This window comes from Manis pentadactyla, chromosome 9, assembly GCF_030020395.1.
Source record: "Manis pentadactyla isolate mManPen7 chromosome 9, mManPen7.hap1, whole genome shotgun sequence".
NCBI classification, from domain to species: Eukaryota; Metazoa; Chordata; class Mammalia; order Pholidota; family Manidae; genus Manis; species Manis pentadactyla.
In genome coordinates, this window is record NC_080027.1 from 106,510,009 (window position 1) to 106,529,367 (window position 19,359).

Genomic DNA, 19,359 nt, shown 5'->3' on the forward strand with positions numbered 1-19,359 from the left:
AGAATCTGGAAAGGAGATACGCTATGTCCGGCTCAGAAAACAGAAACTGATGTCTCCTTGCCTCACACGGCACCTTTGCTGGGAGGCCTCTCTGCTCCACTGGTCTCCTTTGCAAATCCCGAACTCACCCGCTCATAACCCAGCTGTAGGTCCTGGGGTCCATCTTGCTGGCCAGGAACAAAGCGTGGCCCCACAAATGGTTCTTCATGGCCCACTCCAAGGCTTCCTAAAAACAAAAACCCATATTTAGTATTGCCTTCCTCTCCTTAATCTACAAACAGCAGCAAAGGGCTGTGCTTAGGTGCCGCCCCCTAGCAGCAGGGGCCAGGTTTCCGGGAAGGCTGTTGAGCCTCACCTGTGAGTGGGAAGTGGGCTTTAATTGGCATGGGTTTCTCTCTAAGGTATCCCCTTCTCCAGCCTTCACTTTATCAAAATCCATGATGCTATCTCATGAGGTCCCCGCGAGCCTCACCTCCAGTTAACCTTATTTCGTTAGCAAAAGTCACACAATACTTTTGTGAACCTAAGCACCAGAAATAAGAGAAACACGTCACCCCCAAGGATTCAGCCTCAAAACACAGGGTGCAGAATGGTATCTGTGGGGGCATGTTGAAGGAACAGTTTTTTAACGACTGTGACAGAGACTCCTAGGTTCTCGCCCAAACCCGTTCTCCCAGGCCAGCAGCTGGACCACATTTCCTCACCTCCCTTGCACCTAGTGTGACTGAGTTCCAGAGAGTGCAGTGGAAATGAAGTAACGTGCGCCACCTCCAGGTCTGGCCCATAGAACCCCCCACATCCTTCCTTCATGGCCTTTTCCCCATCTGACTGGCTGCAAGGGAGGGGACATCCATCCAGGCACCTTAGAGACTGCACGATGAGATGGGAGGGCTTCCCACATGCAGGTGCTTGGATGACTCCATGGAGCAAGGCCGCCCCACTGTTATGTTCTCCGCCCAGTGATCTCACATGACTAAAAGGAAGCTGCTTGTATGTTTGAACCAGTATCCACAGCAGTTAACCTACCCTACCTAATACCGTAACTAATGCTTGTTAATGATCAAGTGCTTGTTAACTATCAACTTCATGCACTAAATTAATGACACTATTAACTTGGTGAGGTGCATTAGAAGCCGCAAATTTTAAAACATTCACATACATATATTCACCTTTTCATTCAATATTCAGAATTATTTAGTAAGGGCTTAATTTACATGTGCGCTTTTGACCTGGTATTAATGATTTCCTCAGTGCCCCAAAATAAGGTGATTTTTGGACAGGAAGTCACTCATGAGGTGACTCCACTGCCACATGAAAATTTCTTTGATCATCCCAACACCACCATGCTCTTATTTGAAGAGAGAACAAATTTAACTGGCCATAGTTAGGAAATTCAGCCTCATATCCAATATAAGGAAAAATGACATAAAGAGTTACTTTTTGTATGCTAAAGTATGCTTTTAAAAGGATTTTTAAAAAGGAAAAAAAATCACCCGTAGTCCTACCATTAAAAGATAACATAATTAATATTTTAATATATTTACTTCATAGTATTTTTTAAAAGGAGTCACTAATGATTGGTTGGGAATCAGCACTTTCCTTAAACACCTGCATCTCCAAAAATATAACTGAAGAATGAGTGAAAAAATTTACTCTATCAGAACATCTACGAGAACATCTATCAAAGATACCATCTCACAAAGCCAGAAGTAAGACCTCAGTTAAATATTAACAAAGGTTTTAAAGATATTTAAGGTGACTTAGTTCCTCATGACTCACTCTGACCCCCTGTATCCTATCCCTCACTCGCCTCTGGGAAAGGTGTGCCAGGTCAGAAGCCCGGGATGTGGGAAGCCCTCCCACCTCATTGCGCAGTCTCAACTCACCAGGCTGCCCACCTCTAAACTCTGGCTCTTTCACTTGCTAACTTTCTTCATCTGTAAACACATAAAACAATAATAGAACCTAACCTGCAGGGTTTCCAGGATGATAAGTGAAAGAATGCATGTGAGATTTAAGTGAATGCCTGGCACACATCAAGTATTTTTCACTATTTGCTTCTGTTGTTGTTGTTATTATGCTCATTACTTATCTTTCTTAAGGAAGCAGATCATCACTGATCTATCGCTGTGTTCCCCACTCGGTTCAATGCCTTAGAAGTAGTGGCTGCTTAATAGATGTTTAGTGAATAAATGAATCACTGGTGAATTTGCATGTCCCTACTATACAGTGAAAACAATATATACACATATATATATGTGTGTGTGTATATATATATGTACATATATACATATAAATGTGATTTGGAGATAGGAATTCACTAATGAGGTGATTCCATCTCCAAATGAAAATTTATGTGTAATATATATCATGGGAGTATTTCACCACATAAGCTTAACTGGAAAAAAAGAAATAACTGTACATAAAACTTAATTTTATTTTTAATATATATGCATAGAAAAATACTAGAAGTAAATATATTAAAATGTTAATAATGTTATCTTTTAATGGTAAGACTACGGGTGATTTTTTTTCTTTGTACCTCCCTGAACTTCTTAAGTGCTATAAAATGATTATATATTCCTCATATAATTTGGGGAGAGGTGAGTGGTGGGGCAGGGGAGGCTTTTTCAAAACAAGCATGGTTGAGGGGTGGCCCTTGCCTTCCTCCTTCCATAGTACAGCAGTTTAGTGAATTTCTCCACGATCTGCGCGGGCGTCTCCAGGCTGGGGGGAGTCTCCCCGGTGAGGAGGTTCGGGGTCCCTGAACTCAGCACCGGCCAGTCCTCATCGGTCAGGTTGATGAGGTTGGCCACCGGCGGCTGCCTCTTGTAGTTCTCCAGCTTTTTGCAATCTTGCATCAGTAACTCTGCAATGTCAGATCCCACCATGGACTGCAAGGCAAAGGGGGTTCATCCTCAGGGACAATCCTGCTCATGCTCATGCTGGGAGCCAGGCTGAAGAAGGCAGGTACCAGAGCACCTGCCTTCTTTACAAGGGGCCAGCATGCGAACGGCCCTTTCTTTTATTGTTGTGTGACAAACTTCAGCTTCACTCTCATGGTTATTTTCTGCCCATCAGGAGCCACAGAGGTTACCAGAAACATGCACACTCTCATACATGTATCACCTGCTTGGTGCGGTGACACAAGAACTGCATGGTGACCCCCCACCAGAGGAGATGGGCAGGGGAAAGGTTAGCATTACCAAAGTGGCATTGACATCTGAGCGATGTTTACCCTGGGGTCCTTCATTGCTTCTCTAATGTCACCTTTTGTAATCAAACCATAAACCAATTCTTTTCTGTCCCCGGAAGACTTACATTTCAGTGCAGCCGGCACCCGCCCGCCCATCAGAGTGGTAATACTTACCCCATTCTGCCGACAGAGGAGAACCAACAGTTGCCACAGTAGAGCCGAATCTCTGCTCCCTGGTGTCTCAGATTTGCGGCTCTGAGCTGCTTTCTGCTGGCAAAACGTGATGATATCCACCTTGTGTACATCTTCCCTATGGAGAGATTTCAGGGAGCAAAGAGTGAGGGGCGGGCTCTGCCCCCATACAGGACCACAGGCTCCTCCTGCAGTGCCAGGGCTGGCTGGGCTGGGACTGGGACAGAAGTCTGATCGCCCCGGACTGGGGTAACAAGTCTGCAGCTATTTCCTTGAAGAACAGAAAGGGGCCTCAGAGATTCTCTTGTGCACTGTCTTCACTTCACAGTTGAGGAAACTGAAGGTCAGAGCACAGAAATCGGAGTCAGACAACCCTGGGTTTAAATTTAGCTCACCATGTCTCAGCTTACATGAGTTTCTTATCTCCTCTGAGCCTCTGCTTTTGCCCCTAAATCAGGGATTTAAAATATATATACCTGCATACAAAGTGGAATTAATAAACTGTGTAGTTTATATTGAGGCTTAAGAAAGGGGTATATTATTTGCTCGAGATCATTAGATAAAATCAGTCAACTTAAGACCAATACCCACCCTAGGGTCCAAATACCCATCTGGGTGCTCCACCCCACATCCGTAGACTGAGTGTAAAAAATTGAAACAACACTCATTTTTACTTGAAGGAACTGTCAAAATACTATGGGGATTTTCTTGGAGAGGGAAGCTTCTGGCAAAGAATACATTTACATAATAGTGATGACATTTAAAGGGCTTCCATGTGCATTATCTTATTTGAGCCTCACAGCTACCACCCGGAGTTGGCATAGCTAGTGTGACATCATTTCTTAAAGGGAAAACTAAGGCTCAGAGAGGCCCTGTCTGCCTGGTACCTCTAGCTAGTAGGCTGCCTGGGACTAGCCCCCAGGTCCTCTGACACCAGCCAAGACTCTCCACAATGAAATCTCCAACCTGAATATGGACAAAAAACATAACTAGGAATGTAAAAGCAGTTCTAGCTCAATCCTGCAGAGGGCAGACTTGCATTCCGTCCAAGAAACTCTGACAGTGACCATGTTATTTCTCGCTCTAGAAAAAGGGAGGAATTTTTTTCCGCTATGAACCCAGTTGTTTGTGATTTTCCAGGCTGTGCTCCACGTTTCTACCAGTATCTATTAACTACACAGAACACTAAAACCTCCTACCATGGAGCCTCTGCAAAACAGAACTGATTTCAGATTTTTAAACTTTTTTCTTTCTGCCCTGCAACTACAAATTGCTTGTTGAAATGGCTCAGACCACATTTGGCTCTATTTTGTGGCACAGAGAATTTTAGTCCAATGGGGACAGACATTTTCTTCCAAGGAAGCCAAGAACAAATCCCCAGAATGCTGACCTGGGCAAGATTTTGTAGGTTTCAAAAGCCCTTGCTTGGCATTGTTTACCTTATCAGTGGTCCTGAGAAACTCCTCATCTCTTCTTGTTCTTCGTAATCATTAAGAATAACCTGGAACAAAAAAATCAGATTTGGTCTTAAGACTAAGCCTGCCCAATGCCCCTTCCAGTCAAGTCCGGCATCAGTACCCAGAGCCACAGTTCTAGGATGTGGCTCAGGATCTATGCAGAGGGCATGAGGACAAAAGTGAGTCCTCCAGTTGCTGAAAATGAGCCAACAGCATCCCAGCAAAGATCACTAACATCACCTCTTTCTGAGAAGATCCTCACCCGTTCCTTCACACATACAACCCCCCTCCAATCCATTAAGGTCCATGGCTCCGTTCCGCACAAGAGCACCCCATTCCTGGAGACGCTCAGGCTCAGGCAGAGGGAAGCAGGGAGCAGTGTACCAGCACTGAGAGACACACACTCTTGCTCACCTCCATGCTGTGCAGTTCAACAAGGGATGTTTGTCCATCGCTGGGAGACCTGGGGCCCACGCACACCAGCTGACCTCCTGGCCCAAAACTCACAGGCACATGAGGAACATAGAACTTCATGGGCTCCTGGGGAACAGCTGCTGAGACATCCTCTGACCAACAGGTACAGGTGGACACTGTTAGCCTCACTGCCACTGCTCTGCTTTACTTTAGGAATAGGCTACAGACACATTTCTTTCCAAATTCCAACTGAGACCAAGATAAGATTCTAGGGGGGCTACATAATTAGAGGAAGCTCACACTCCACGTCAGATTTAAGCCTCTGAGTATCTGTCAGAATATAATGCAACGATTAGATGATTTGGTCCAAATAATAATGCAGTAGGCCCAGACTCTCAGTGACGGGGAGAGGCAGGGATTCTGGCTGCCATAGCCCTGAAGCATGTGACACTTGGGCTCTGTGACCTGCCTTTGCTTTACCAAACTGACTCTGGTCTCCACTTCTTCACCTGTGCTTAAATGTACCTCTGAGGGCCTCCTCTCTTAGCCTAATAATGGCTCGGGGCATTCTTCCCTTCCAGGAATCAGCTATGATGCAACTTCCAGCACAAAAGAAAGGTGGAAAATGGAGCCAAAATTGGCCTCTCTGCCCAGGGAACCTACGTAAGCAAATGAGGTGGACAATAACCCACTCTTGGCAATACAGAGTAAAGGTGACTTGCCAAGAGACTTGCCACCCAGCCCTCTTCCAACCAGATTCGACCAGCTCCTCGGCACACTCCAGGACCCACCAGCCTGAACTGGACTCCAAGCCGCTGGAGACATGGGGTCATACAGCTCAGGGGCATCCGCCAGGTACTGACTAAGCTCGTAGCTGCTGGAGCTAAGGCCAGACTCGTGCTGCTGGAGAAGGCTGGGCTCATCCATCAGTGTGGGCTAGAAGTTAAAAACAAGGAAAACACATGGGAAGAGTCAGAAGCACTTCCAGAGAAATAGTCCTTCCAAGTGTTCCTTCAAAGCAACAAGATTCAGACTTGCAAATAAATTCAGTGAATGTGGATGTGTTGAAAGGAAAGGAAGGGATCGTTTGATTGACAGGTATTTGCTAAAGGATGCACGATGGCCTACTAGAGAGAGTACAGGCCCCGGGGCCCAAATCCCAGCTTTGTCAACACCTAGCTGCTGTGACCACAGCCAAGTGACTTAGGCTCTCTGAACTCAGTACCCTTATCTGTAATACAGATCATTATATCTGCCCTATATAGTTCAAGTACTTACTCATGCATGTATTCACTCACCAACTACTTAATGAGTACCTACTATGCTCCAGGCACTGTGATTTCCCTGGGGGTTCAGGTATACAAGAAATTCATTGACCTTACATCTTGGGAGGACACAAATTAAAAAAAGGATGCCAAAGCTCTTTGTAAACTGTAAAGTGCTATCCCTGTATATGGCTTCTGTTGTTGTGTTGTGTTGTATGACTAACAATGTTAGTCATAATATGTGTTCTATCCTGTTAAGCATTGGGATACAGAAAAAGCTATTGTCAAAAATCATACATATCTAATCAGGGAAACAAAATTAACATAAAACACTCAAAAATTAAGGGCTTGTTGTGACAGACCTATACGCTGAAAACTCTTGAGGGAAATTAAAGAGGACACCAATAAATGGAAATTCATCCCATACTCTTGGGTAGGAAGAATTAATATTGTCAAAATGGACATCCTACCTAAAGCAATCTGCAGATTCGATGCAATCCCTATCAAAATACTGACAGCATTCTTCAACGAACTAGAGAAAAAAGTTCTAAAATTCATATGGAACCACAAAAGATCCCAAATAGCCAAAGCAACACTGAGAAGGAAGAATAAAGCTGGGAGGATTATGCTCCCCAACTTCAAACTCTACTACAAAGCCACAGTAACCAAGACAATTTGGGACTGGCACAAGAACAGACCCATAGATGAATGGAATAGAATAGAGAGTCCAGATATAAACCCACACATATATGGCCAATTAATATATGATAAGGGAGCCATGGACATACAATGGGGAAATGACAGCCTCTTCAACAACTGGTGTTGGCAAAACTGGACAGCTACATGTAAGAGAATGAAACTGGAATACTGTTTAGCTCCATACACAAAAGTAAACTTCAAGTGGATCAAAAACCTGAATGTAAATCATGAAACCATAAAACTCTTAGAAAAAAACATAGGCAAAAATATCTTGATTATAAACATGAGCAACTTTTTCCTGAACATGTCTCCTCAGGCAAGAGAAACAAAAGCAAAAATGAACAAGTGGGACTATATCAAACTAAAAAGCTTCTGTACAGCATAGGACACCATCAGTAGAACAAAAAGGCATCCTATAGTATGGGTGAATATACTCATAAATGACATATCCAATAAGGGATTGACATACAAAATATAAAAAGAGCCCACGCACCTCAACAACTAAAAAGCAAATAACCCAATTAAAAAATGGGCAGAGGATCTGAACAGATACCTCCCCAAAGAAGAAATTTAGATGGCCAACAGGCACATGGAAAGATGCTCCACATCACTAATCATCAGAGAAATGCAAATTAAAACCACAATGAGATATCACTTCACACCAGTTAGAATGGCCAACATCCAAAAGACAAACAACAAATGCTGGCAAGGATGTGGAGAAAAGGGGATCCTCCTACACAGCTGGTGGGAATGTAAATTAGTTCAACCATTGTGGAAAGCAGTATGGAGGCTCCTCAAAAAACTCAAAATAGAAATACCATTCGATCCAGGAATTCCACTCCTAGGAATTTATCCTAATAAAACATGATCACAGATTCAAAAAGACATATGCACCCCTATGTTTATCACAGCACTATTTACAGTAGCCAAGAAATGGAAGCAACCTAAGTGTCCATCAGTAGATGAATGGATAAAGAAGATGTGGTACATATACACAATGGAATATTATTCAGCCATAAGAAGAAAACAGATCCTACCATTTGCAGCAACATGGATGGAGCTAGAGGGTATTATGCTCAGTGAAATAAGCCAGGGGGAGAAAGACAAGTACCAAATGATTTCACTCTTCTGTGAAGTATAACAACAAAGCAAAAACTGAAGGAACAGAAACAGCAGCAGACTCACAGAACCCAAGAATGGACTAACAGTTACCAAAGGGAAAGGGACTGTGGAGGGTGGGTGGGAAGTGAGGGATAAGGGGATTAAGGGGCATTACGATTAGCACACATAATAAAGTGGGGCACAGGGAAGGCAATATAGCACAGAGAAGACAAGTTGTGATTCGATAGCATCTTACTATGCTGATGGACAGTGACTATAATGGGGTATGTGGTGGGGACTTGAGAATAGGGGGAATGTAGTAACCACAATATTGCTCATGTGAAACCTGAGCATAAGATTGTATATCAATGATACCTTAACTAATAAAAAAAATTAAGGGCTTGCCTCTGTAGTATCTCTGCAATTTTTTCATAAATCTAAAATTATTCTAAAATAAAAGGTTTATTTTAAAAAAGTGAAAAACTCCATTTTGTGCCCAGCTGGTATACACAGTAAGGTTATAGGAGAGAGAGATGGGAGAGTCAAGAAAGGTTTCAAGCTCTGCTTTTCAGACCTGAATTAAAAGATTCTAGCAACTTCCCACTTCCTGGGAAAACCTAATTGCTAGTCCTCTGGGGATACTGGTGGCAGCCTCTTCTCCTCTTTACCAGCACCTCAAAGTGACTTAGTGACATTTCCTGATCCAGCCAATTTGACGAAAATGCAAAAGGGCCAGATCAGGGCCCAGACCCATATGACTGAAACAAGAAGGCAGGGAAAGCAGGAAGTATGAGTGGAGCCCTCCCAGAGAGTAAGAAAGGGGCCCTTCAGGCTGCTGGCCACTGGAGACCTCCACCAGCAAGGGCCCTGCCCCACAATGGTGGTTGTGATGCACTTTCATAGGCCACTAAGCCCATGTCACTTTGGGTTACCTTATTCTTCTGGGTCCTAGTTAGCAGACTCTCCGGAAATAGGTCCCCAGGCCTCTCCTGTCCAGAGTTAGAAGCAGGACTGTCTTTATAAGGATTCCAATTCTTAGATCTACAGCAAAGTGACAGGAGCGGGTGAGAGGGGATCCTGGGCAAGCCAGCAAGGCTGAGCTGTTCTCTGCTGCAGGCTGTTCTGCTGCGAGCTCCTGGGTCCATGGTGCAGTTACTAGAAGGGGCCCCAAGCCCTGCAGAGAAGGGTTGGTCTCTGCAGCCTGACATCCTGGAGTGACTGAAACCAGAGCAGCTGGGGTGGGGAGTTCCAGGCAGAGTAAGCAGTCAGGCCTGTGGCACCAGGACAGCTGCTTGTGCACAAGCCTCCCGTGCGCACCTTCCCAGGGGATACCCTATTCTTGGGGCCCAGAGGTGAGTCAAATAGTAGCACATAGCCCCAGGCAAGACCTAATGATGAGAACATTTGCAAGGCCTTATCTGTCCTCAGACGCACATCAAATTAAGGATTCCACACCTTCAGGATGGCACTCAGGTCACTCTCCAGGGCTCAGACCAGCCCACCTTTGGGAACTGCCTCTCAGAGTCAGGAATCTCTCCTCCCAGGGTCCATGTTACAGCTGGCCGTGGCCAGCCCGGGCTACTCCCACATCCCTGTGGCCATACAGAAGCAGATGGGCTTCTGGAGATGAGGGACCAGCACCTGATGCCATAGTACTTGCCTAACATAGTCTGAGTTTGGCTGAATCACGTTGACCCGGCCTCTCCAGTCACACTTACTGGCACTGAGTCTCGCTGTTTGTTCCAAACGAGCTGTTCTGGTTTTCATGATGATGTTCATTGAGGTACCTTTGATCATGGTAATCTTCATGCCAGATGTAAGGACTCCCTTGCCTCAGCGCTGCACCCTCAGAGAGAACAAAATGCAGGCAGGTCACTTCCTACTCCTAAAAGTCTAGAAAGATGCTCGCAAGCCATGCAGCTGAGTTACTGAAGGCACTGGAGCACACCGAGTATAAAAATATATTTGCCCAGTTGAATAAAATGAGTAAGTTAGCAGTAGCGGAGACTAATTTTGGCTATAATGAGGGGTAGAAGCAAAAATGTGGATGAAGTACAAACTATCCAAAATACTGTAACACAATGGTAGCTTCAGTACTATCACCCACACGTAGAAAGAAAAATGGCTCCTTTCTGTCTCTTCTCAAGACATCCAGCAGCTGTGTCTTTGCTGTGGCCTCATCTGGCCAGGAAAGACTCTGCCTCAGCCAAGCAGGATGCCCAAGGGGATGCCTGGGCACCAGACCAGCCACACCAACCCAAAGGCTTCTTGGAGATTATTCTATACCTCCTTCTTCCTGTTGCTGCTGCGGGGGTCCAGGGTAGTAGTAATTTCGGTAAGCATATTCTTCCCTTAGGTTTGAAGAATAATAGCTCTGATATGGATCCTCAATACCTCTCCTAAAACATCACAAAAAAGGTCAGTCATTCAGGGTGAGTGTGGGGAAGAGAGAAACCCAAGGGAGACTTGACAAGTTTAATAACTTCAGAGGACAGGACTGTAACCCCTGTGCAGTATGTGCTTTAAAGACACAGTTAATTCTAGATCCTATAAACAGAAAATACAGAAGCAGAGCAGGAGCCAGAACTTTGTTTCAGAACAAGGCTGGGACTTTAATAGCAAAACCATAGTCAAGTGTCTCATTCTCTTTCCCCATGATCCCTCTTAGTCCTCAAATACACACATCCAGCAAAACAAGATGTTATCTTAGAAAACCCCTTCCTAAAATGGCATAAGCACCCAATATGCCATTGTAATTCCCATGCATGTTACAGATGGAAATGAGATTAAAAAGTCAAGTTGGACTATCTTAAATCTGATTGCTTGTATTGCCTCTGTCCTAAACACACCTTCCTTCAAGAATTTAGTACAGATTGGGGAAAGGAATGTCATGTTGTTAGTATTTCTTAGTAATAATTTAAATTATTCCAAGTAGTTTTGAAAGACTTAGGAATTCTTTAGTATTTCAAAGGAGCAAAATATTTTACAGTAATTGTCATAATTTCAACCCTAAATCTGTAGGCAGGTAAATATCACCCACCTGGAAAAGATAAAGGAGAACATAGATGGCTTGCAATATTCCATAAAATATTAAGCCTAGTGCTATGAGTTAGAACTCAAGAGCTAGAATTCCAGATTCTCCTAGAATTACCTCCCTGAGACCTCACCATTCTGAACTTGGAGCCTGCAAACTTGTATCACCTTTCTCTGAGATTGATTTTTTTTTTTCAAGTTCCCATTCAGTCATTCAATACATATGTTTCCTTATTATACGTACTGTTCTAGTACTAGGGCCCTTGTTAGAGCTAGTGATGTCAATGCTAACCCTGGGTCACAGTCATCCAAAGATGATAAAGAACTTTATACAGGGATCCCTAGGAAAAGCTTTTCCGTAGTCTACAAATTGCCTTTTATGATCCCAAAGTCAGAGGGTCCCATCTGCCGTCCAGATTTTCACATTTCCTTCTACCCTTCTCCCCCACCCACAACACCAGTCACATCGTGATGGCTTTTTTAAGAAGCTCCACTAGGGAAATACTATTTTCAGCCACCAAACACAATTTGGGAGACGAAAGGGTTTAGCTAAGACAATGTGGTGGAAAAAAGGAAAACGTGGAGAAATATAAGGAAAAGGAAGAAGGAAAAGAACAATCTGTTCATAAGCATTTAGAAGCGCTGGGTCAGTTTCAAGGCAAAACCGCACCTTGAGTACAGCCGACTGGAATAACCACCTTCGCCGTAGTCAGCCCCAGCCATAGGCTGGTGCTCTTCCCCAAGTCTGGACGCATAATGAGGCGCCTGGTGGTCTGCCCTGGGGTCCTGCTGTGACTGGGGGCTCCCTCGGATGTCTTGCCATTGATAGAGCCTCTCTCCGTGGTGCGAAGAGTGAGGAACAGGCCGATGATACCCGTCTCTCCAAAGCCCTCGGTCTGCAGCCTTTGATGATGCTGTGGGCCTCCCTCGCGGCTGAGGCGGCCACCGGGGAACCCAAAGTTCCATCCCTGAGCCCCTGAATTTCTCTTGTGTTTTAAGTCAGTTATGTAGTTATTTTATCTTCCTGAAGACAAAACAGAAAGACCAAAAAAAAGGAAAGAAAAGACCATTTTAGGCATATATCCAAATGATGGTTGGTTAGGTATTGTGAAAAAGCAGCTATGGTCCTCAAAATCTTCTATCCAAAACAAACTGCACGGGCTGTGAGAAAGAGGTATCAGGAAAAATCTCAAGCAGATACACAAAATAAATAACAGGCTAGACAATTATGTTGATGTCACTTTAAAAATTAAAAAACATATTTGGAGCAATACAGATGTGGGAGACATAAAAGACAGAACAGTAATGAAGTTCCAAAATGCTATTCCAATTATTCCAACCGAATAAGCATTTGGTCATTTATTCCACCAGCAAATATTTACTCGACATTTACTATAGAGGCCTCATGCTATCATAGAAATAGAGTGGGCCTTAGAGCTAGATGAGAGTTCAAACCCCAACTCTGCCACTTGTCAGCTAGTTAATTTTTTCAAGTTTCAATTTCTTTACTCTTAGGATGGAGACCACCACCACTGTTTGCAGAGTAAGTGATAACTTATGAAAAGAGCCCAACATACAGCCTGGTATATAATAATTACTCAATAAATAGTAGTTAGTGTTATCCAAGATAAAGATTAGGTTAGTGTGAGTGGCTGAAGATATTCCCTAAACATAAAGAATCTCAAACTGACCTCAAGAGACATCTTTTCTGAATCCGTAAATTAAGCTCTTAGAAGAATTAGGTCCTATACTATGGCTATGACTGCCCCTCCTCCAAAGGAGCCAAAGAGAGGCACGTTCAGGGTGGCCTCTCTGACAAGTTAGAGAGCCATGTCTCAGTAATCTTCCTGACCGGAGATCTTGATTCCTGCAAGTCTCCCCAGCATCAAACTGATTTTCCCTACTTATTCTAGAGAAATAGCTCCAGAGAGCAGACTACTTCCCAAGTTCCTCTGCCCGGATCACGGAGGAGCACCTGCATGCCTCTGCCTCCAAAGAGGAAGCGCACATCAGACCTTACTCCTGCTCAGAGATTCTCGTGTCAGGGGAACAAACACATCAGCTCACTCAGACCCCATGTTTTCTCTCCCTTGGGAACTGTTTTAAATGGAAAGATTCTGATCAAATGCAGCTAACATGCTCCCACTGCTGAAACTCCCAGCCTAACAGAACAATTCACAGCAGAACAAAGGGTCAAAGGGCATGTGTTGAAATCAAGATGTCACTCTGCTCGAAAGCCAAGGAGCCAGGGTCCACAGCTATGAGCTGTAAGCAGAACATACTGGAAGAGCAAGGCTCAGAAGTACCCTCCACCCTCAAGATCAATCACAGCTAGGGAAAACTTGCACCTTCCTTCCCATGCCAGCCCATTCCCTTCAAAAAGCCAGGGCCAGGTGCAAAGAGAACCTTTCCAGCAAATTCCAGCAGACACTCACTGCCCCAGAAGTCCACAGAACTCAATACCATCTGGACACAAGGAAGCTTAACAAGAACAAAGCCTCTTTCACCTCGTCCCCTGGTATTTTCACAAGACAGCCTTTCTCCCACTACAAAGGTGCAAAACCCAATCTCTGCTGACATCACATCCTTTTGTTGCCAAGATATCAATTCCAGTACTTTAGACCCCAGGTTATATAATTAAGGACACAACGAAAAGCACCTAAGATCCTCAAAATGAAGGCATTGTCTACAGTGACAATTGCACATTCATGTTAATGACCTTCCCTGGCCCCAGTTAAGGGCAATGCTGCCCTTCTCAGGCTGACAGCACAGTGTGTGCAGCTGAAATGGACAGAACGCAAGCCCTAGCATTCCCACACACCTGCTCTGATGGCTTTCCATCTGCCTTCAGCGCAGCTCCGCACCTGGCCCGACACTGTCTCCTCTCCTCTTGGAGACTGTCAAAGTCCAGATGCCACATCTACTAAGACTTCCCAACCTTCAGATCTATAGCCAGCCAGCTGCCTTTGGAACTGCTTGGCGTCCATGGGGCTGATTCACTAGGGCAAAGTACAGCCCAGCCACCTCAGTCTAGGACAGATCTGACTTGGAGTATTTGCTTAGAACCCTGTCAGAGACTAGGGCTTCTGTTTGCCTACTCCTGGACTGACCCAGGTTCACTCATGTAGAGAGCTTCCAAACCCCCAGAGCAAACAAGGACCAGAGACACGAGGGAGAGGAAATGCAGAAAGCCCTTAGGCAGCCTGGCTGATCAGAGAGCACCACCTCTGGGGTGCTGGCTTGTGGCCCTACCGGCTGGCTCTACTACTTAGCCTCTCTGAGTCTCAGTTTCTTCTTCTCTAAAAGGGGAATAACGATACTTAGCTGATAGGCTTATAATTAGGATAAAATACTGATAAATTGTCACATGATATATAATATACACATGATCTATAAATATTATATTTTCCTTTCATAAGAGATGAGCTAATTCCATTGTTTGAGGTAGATAAGAGAACTCACGTGTGGATGGTAAATACCTGGTTTGTCTGATTTTGGTTTTTCTCATTCATGTTTCTCTCCACAGGGTCCTGGTTGTGTATCAGCTGTGTTATCTAGACAGAAGGCAAATTTTAAATGCCCAATATTAAACTGAAGGCATTGAAAAGTTTTCTGTTGCAAGAAAGTAAGTTCTCACATTTGAAAAATACCTTTTTTTCAGGTAAACACAATAAGCTCATGTCCTCTTTTGAATTAATATTTTAAAATTTAGGAAATCAAGTTATACATTTTGAACTTGGACAGTATTATAAGTCAATTATAGCATAATAAAGTTGGGGGGAAATAACTAGAATTCGGAGTTTGCTCATAAAAAGCCCATACAGTTTATTCTCATCCAACAAATACTTCCTGAACCTATTATGTGCCAGGATTTGGCACACATAAATACAAAAGATCCAGTCCTTGCCTTCAAAACACTTGGGGCTAATTAACCTTTCACGTTGTTGCTAGTCCAGGGCAGACACCATAGATGGGTCTCACAGTCAGATAGGGTAATGTACCTAGACCACAAGATTTTTGTCTCAGTCATTCAACTGACTCCTAGACCCAACTGGGTGTAGAGTTTCCTGACTGTGGTAGTCTTCTTACCCCACTGGCGGGCCATGAAGCTTGCCTCCCTAATGCATATACTGTTGTTTTGAATCCTCCTGGGAAGAGGAGCTCAATTCCTCCTGGTTTCTAACCAAATCTACCCAGCCTGACAGGGCATCAGCAGTTCATCCCCACCAGGAGGTGGGTTCAAATTAATCTTGCCACCCCGAGTCCTGGTTGCAGTATGCTTGCATGACACCATAAGCTCCCTCCGGCTGGACAGCTACAGTCTTCACAACATCCCTTTCCTGAGGTCCTGTCTGCATGCCTGTTTCCTGCTCTGCATTCCAGCTATGACCTAGAGAAGAACACACACATCGACAGCAGGAATCAGAACATGGTTGATTATGACAGACTTAGATATCAAAGTATGTGTCCCAATATATCCCAGTAATATTCATGAAAATCTCATGCAACTGTTTTGGCTTATGCCAAGATGTTAGTCCTTCCCTCCAACACCAGCTCCGATACTGACGTGTTGACTTTGGAAGGGACTAGAGAGCTTATTCTAGTAACTTCAACTTACTGATGATAAAACTCCAATCTAAAGAAATGAAGTGATTTACCCAAGGCCACAAAACAAACTAGAAGTTCAGTCCAGATTATACTGGTGTGCTGGAGTTATTTTGCACTGAGTTTATAAGAGTTGATTATTAAATATTCAGGAAAAGTTATGAGCCAGTAGTTAAATCACTGGCAATTTGAAATCCACCACAGGAGGAGTATTTATACAGAAACTGGCAATCCTGCAAAGCAAGGTGGTGGTATTTGCAGTGAGCCAGTTTACCAGCATCCTGATTACAACCCTAAACTCCTAGCTCTTAATTCACTGTTCTTTCAGAAGTAGAATTGTCCATTACTAGTCTTTATAGCACATATCTGGTTTAAACATCTAGCCCCGCTATCCCTAATCCTCCTTTTGTGACATCCCAAAGCATCTCTAATTATCTCAAGAGTTATTATGAACCTCTTCAAATACTCACCAACCAAAATTAATTTTAATTAGCTTTAATTATTTTATATAGACATATGGCATCAACAGTTATATGGGTCATGGAAGGAAAGAGATTGGGGTGGGATCTCACCACTCCAAAAGGTTTGGGATTATTAGTCCCTGTGTTCCCTCCCCAGTCCTACATATCTGCAGTACTAAGTCTTTCAACATGGCAGCTCAATTCCTCCTGGTTTCTAACCAAATCTACCCAGCCTGACAGGGCATCAGCAGTTCATCCCCACCAGGAGGTGGGTTCAAATTAATCTTGCCACCCCGAGTCCTGGTTGCAGTATGCTTGCATGACACCATAAGCTCCCTCCGGCTGGACAGCTACAGTCTTCACAACATCCCTTTCCTGAGGTCCTGTCTGCATGCCTGTTTCCTGCTCTGCATTCCAGCTATGACCAGAATTAGAGACCTGGCTGCTTGCTAACTTTTGTGAATTTCCTTTCCGTGTTCCTGTCTTCCTTTCCAAATACCAGACCAGTGACAAGGATCCTGCTTCAAATAGAAGTAACTACCTTGGTCTGACACCCGTCTAACAAAGTCAGATTTGCCCTTAATCCATGAACACTATAATTTAATGACTGTTTACTCTGTCAAGGGACAGCTCACCAGCTGAGACCACCCTAGGGTTGACTCCATTCCTTTACTGAAAGTAAAAACTTAGAAAACAAACTGAGAGGCCCTTATGGCAACAAGTGAATGGTAATTATTTGTCTGGATAATGGGACTGTGGTTTTATTTTTGTGGCTTTATTTTACTTTTCTTGCTTTTCCATATTTTCTAGCTTTTCTACAATAAACATGTTATTTTAAAAGACAAAAATCAACCACATTGTTTTTAATCAATACTATGTCCAAAAGTGTCATTGTCATATCAGTAAAACTAATTATGCACCTGAGTTGCTAAAATGGGGTAGTGTTCCTCCAAGCATCCAAAATTGGTGAACCGTGCTCAGTTTGCTCTTCTGGGAAAAAGACTCAGGAAATTATTCAGACTAAACAAGTATTTAGTGAACAGCCACTACATGCCCAGCATTGTCACATGTATAGGAGGAATACAGAGAGAAATAACATATAACCCCTTCCCTAAAGAAGCTTTCAGTCCAGTAGAGCAGTGGACATTCAAGTATGCAATCATAAGGCAAGGCAATCATTACTCCAATGGATATAATGGATTTTTTCTAAGGGAAACACACACACAGGAAGGTGCAAAATTAGAAATGGGGAGGTGCACTATTCAAGGTTATTCCACAAAACAAGCAAGACGGATGGATGCCTGAACTAGACCAGCTGCAGAGGGTGGAGGAAAGGAGAGAGAGAAAACATATATGTTCATATACACATTCATACACTTATAAAATATTCATATGTTAATAAAATAGAATTGACATGAAATGATACTCTGTTGAATGCAGAAAGTGAAAAAGGACAAATGAAGGACAATCCCAAGTTTTCAGGCTGTAGAGAGGGGACCGTGTTGCCTTTTTATGGATAATAAGCTTGGAAGAGGAGCCAGTGTGGTGGAAAGATGGTAGCTTCCATTTCGGATGTGCTAGTCGGGAGGGGCCTGCAGGCAGAGGTAAGTGTGGCCGATGCGTAGTTGGCCCTAAGGGTCCAGAGCTCAGGAGAGAGGTGCGGTGATCGAAGCCACAGCATGGGCAGTATTGCCTGAGAAAAGCTTAGGTTGAGAAAACGAGTCCCAGGAGGGACTCTGAGGAGCAGTGATATCTAAAAGCTGGATATGGAAGAGGAGCCTGTGAGAGATAATAAGAAGGTGCCAGAAAAGCAGGCAGAGAGCCAGGGGAGGAGCATGCTCCAGGAGCCAGGGGAGCTGGTGGCTTCAAAAATGAGAGTGGCCGCGACGCCAACCTTAGGAGAAGTATCGGGGAAGGCAGCGCATGAAGTGCCCTCGTCCGCTGACCTACTTGAACCATTAGGAGGTTTGGTGATCACAAGGTGAATGATTTCGTGGAACTAAGGTTGAGAGAGTGAGGAATTAGACACAGAAACCACTTACACAAGAAACAGTAAAGAAAAGGGGATGGCAAGTAAAACCACTATTTCTAGACGCCTGGATGTGAAGAAAAGGGAAAAATAGCTGGGGCTACTATGAGGCAGTCAGGTTTGAAGGACTGATTCAGGGTGGAGAAGACAAAGAGAGTTCACACAGTAAGTGAAGAAATACATCTCAGAAGAGGCCAGTCATGTGAGATTCAGAGTATAGGAGCAAAATTAAGCCTCACTAAGAGGAAAGGCATCTCTTCCTCTGGAAAGGGGATAAAGGAGGTGAAAATGGGCATAGAAGGTGACCCGTTTGCACATAAAGGGACCTGGTTCTGGGAATTCTCTGTGGAACAGACTGTCAAGTTCCTCTGGCCAGAGATCAGGGTGAGTATTTGGAAGGAGACTTGAGAAACATGAAGATTTGGATTACCCAGCTGGAAAGAACAGAGTGGGCTTTAACTAGGAATGTGTGCTCAGAGTAACAAGTAAGCTGGAAACGCAACTGCTACTGGCCACCTTGATGGACCTGGAGCTCCACAGGGACGTGCCCATCTGTGCTTTGTTCCAGGCGATCCCCTCAGTGCTTAGCACAGTGCTGGACAATGACAAAAGCACAAGAGAGATGTCATTCATGAATGAATGGACACCTTACATTCATAACAGCAACATCCTAACTGTAGGATTATGTCCAGTAGTTTTCACACCCTGAATATAGACTTAATCTTTGACAGGAAGTTTCTAGTCAAAGTAAAGAAGAATGTTGAAGCAGTGAGTTAAGGGGACTGACCAGAGAGGTGTTAAAGGGATGTCATGTGAGACATACATGAGACAGAAACAGATGCAAATTATCTGCATACCTTATTAAACTGAGGTCCCTACATATGCTTAAGACACACACTCTGATAGG

The 19,359-nt window shown here is 44.0% G+C and overlaps 1 protein-coding gene across 8 annotated transcripts in view; it reads right to left on the reverse strand.

The window, feature by feature from the left end:
* Positions 1–19,359, reverse strand: part of SEC16B (SEC16 homolog B, endoplasmic reticulum export factor) — a 49,812-nt gene that overhangs the window by 20,518 nt on the left and 9,935 nt on the right. Inside the window, exons 1-12 of one of the 8 annotated variants that reach the window (XM_036916754.2) lie at positions 15,447–15,531; positions 14,837–14,911; positions 12,028–12,381; positions 10,611–10,723; positions 10,043–10,163; positions 9,257–9,365; positions 6,051–6,195; positions 5,260–5,411; positions 4,828–4,889; positions 3,371–3,506; positions 2,664–2,894; positions 129–226 (exon numbers count right to left, since the gene is read on the reverse strand). In XM_036916754.2, the coding sequence (XP_036772649.2) occupies positions 129–226; positions 2,664–2,894; positions 3,371–3,506; positions 4,828–4,889; positions 5,260–5,411; positions 6,051–6,195; positions 9,257–9,365; positions 10,043–10,163; positions 10,611–10,723; positions 12,028–12,323 (1,463 nt within the window). In that variant the 5' untranslated portion in view covers positions 12,324–12,381; positions 14,837–14,911; positions 15,447–15,531. Of the gene's footprint in view, positions 1–128; positions 227–2,663; positions 2,895–3,370; positions 3,507–4,827; positions 4,890–5,259; positions 5,412–6,050; positions 6,196–9,256; positions 9,366–10,042; positions 10,171–10,610; positions 10,724–12,027; positions 12,382–13,048; positions 14,106–14,178; positions 14,480–14,836; positions 14,984–15,446; positions 15,532–19,359 lie in introns of those variants that run through there. The other 7 variants (XM_057507905.1, XM_036916757.2, XM_036916758.2 and 4 more) reach the window with 7 other exon arrangements.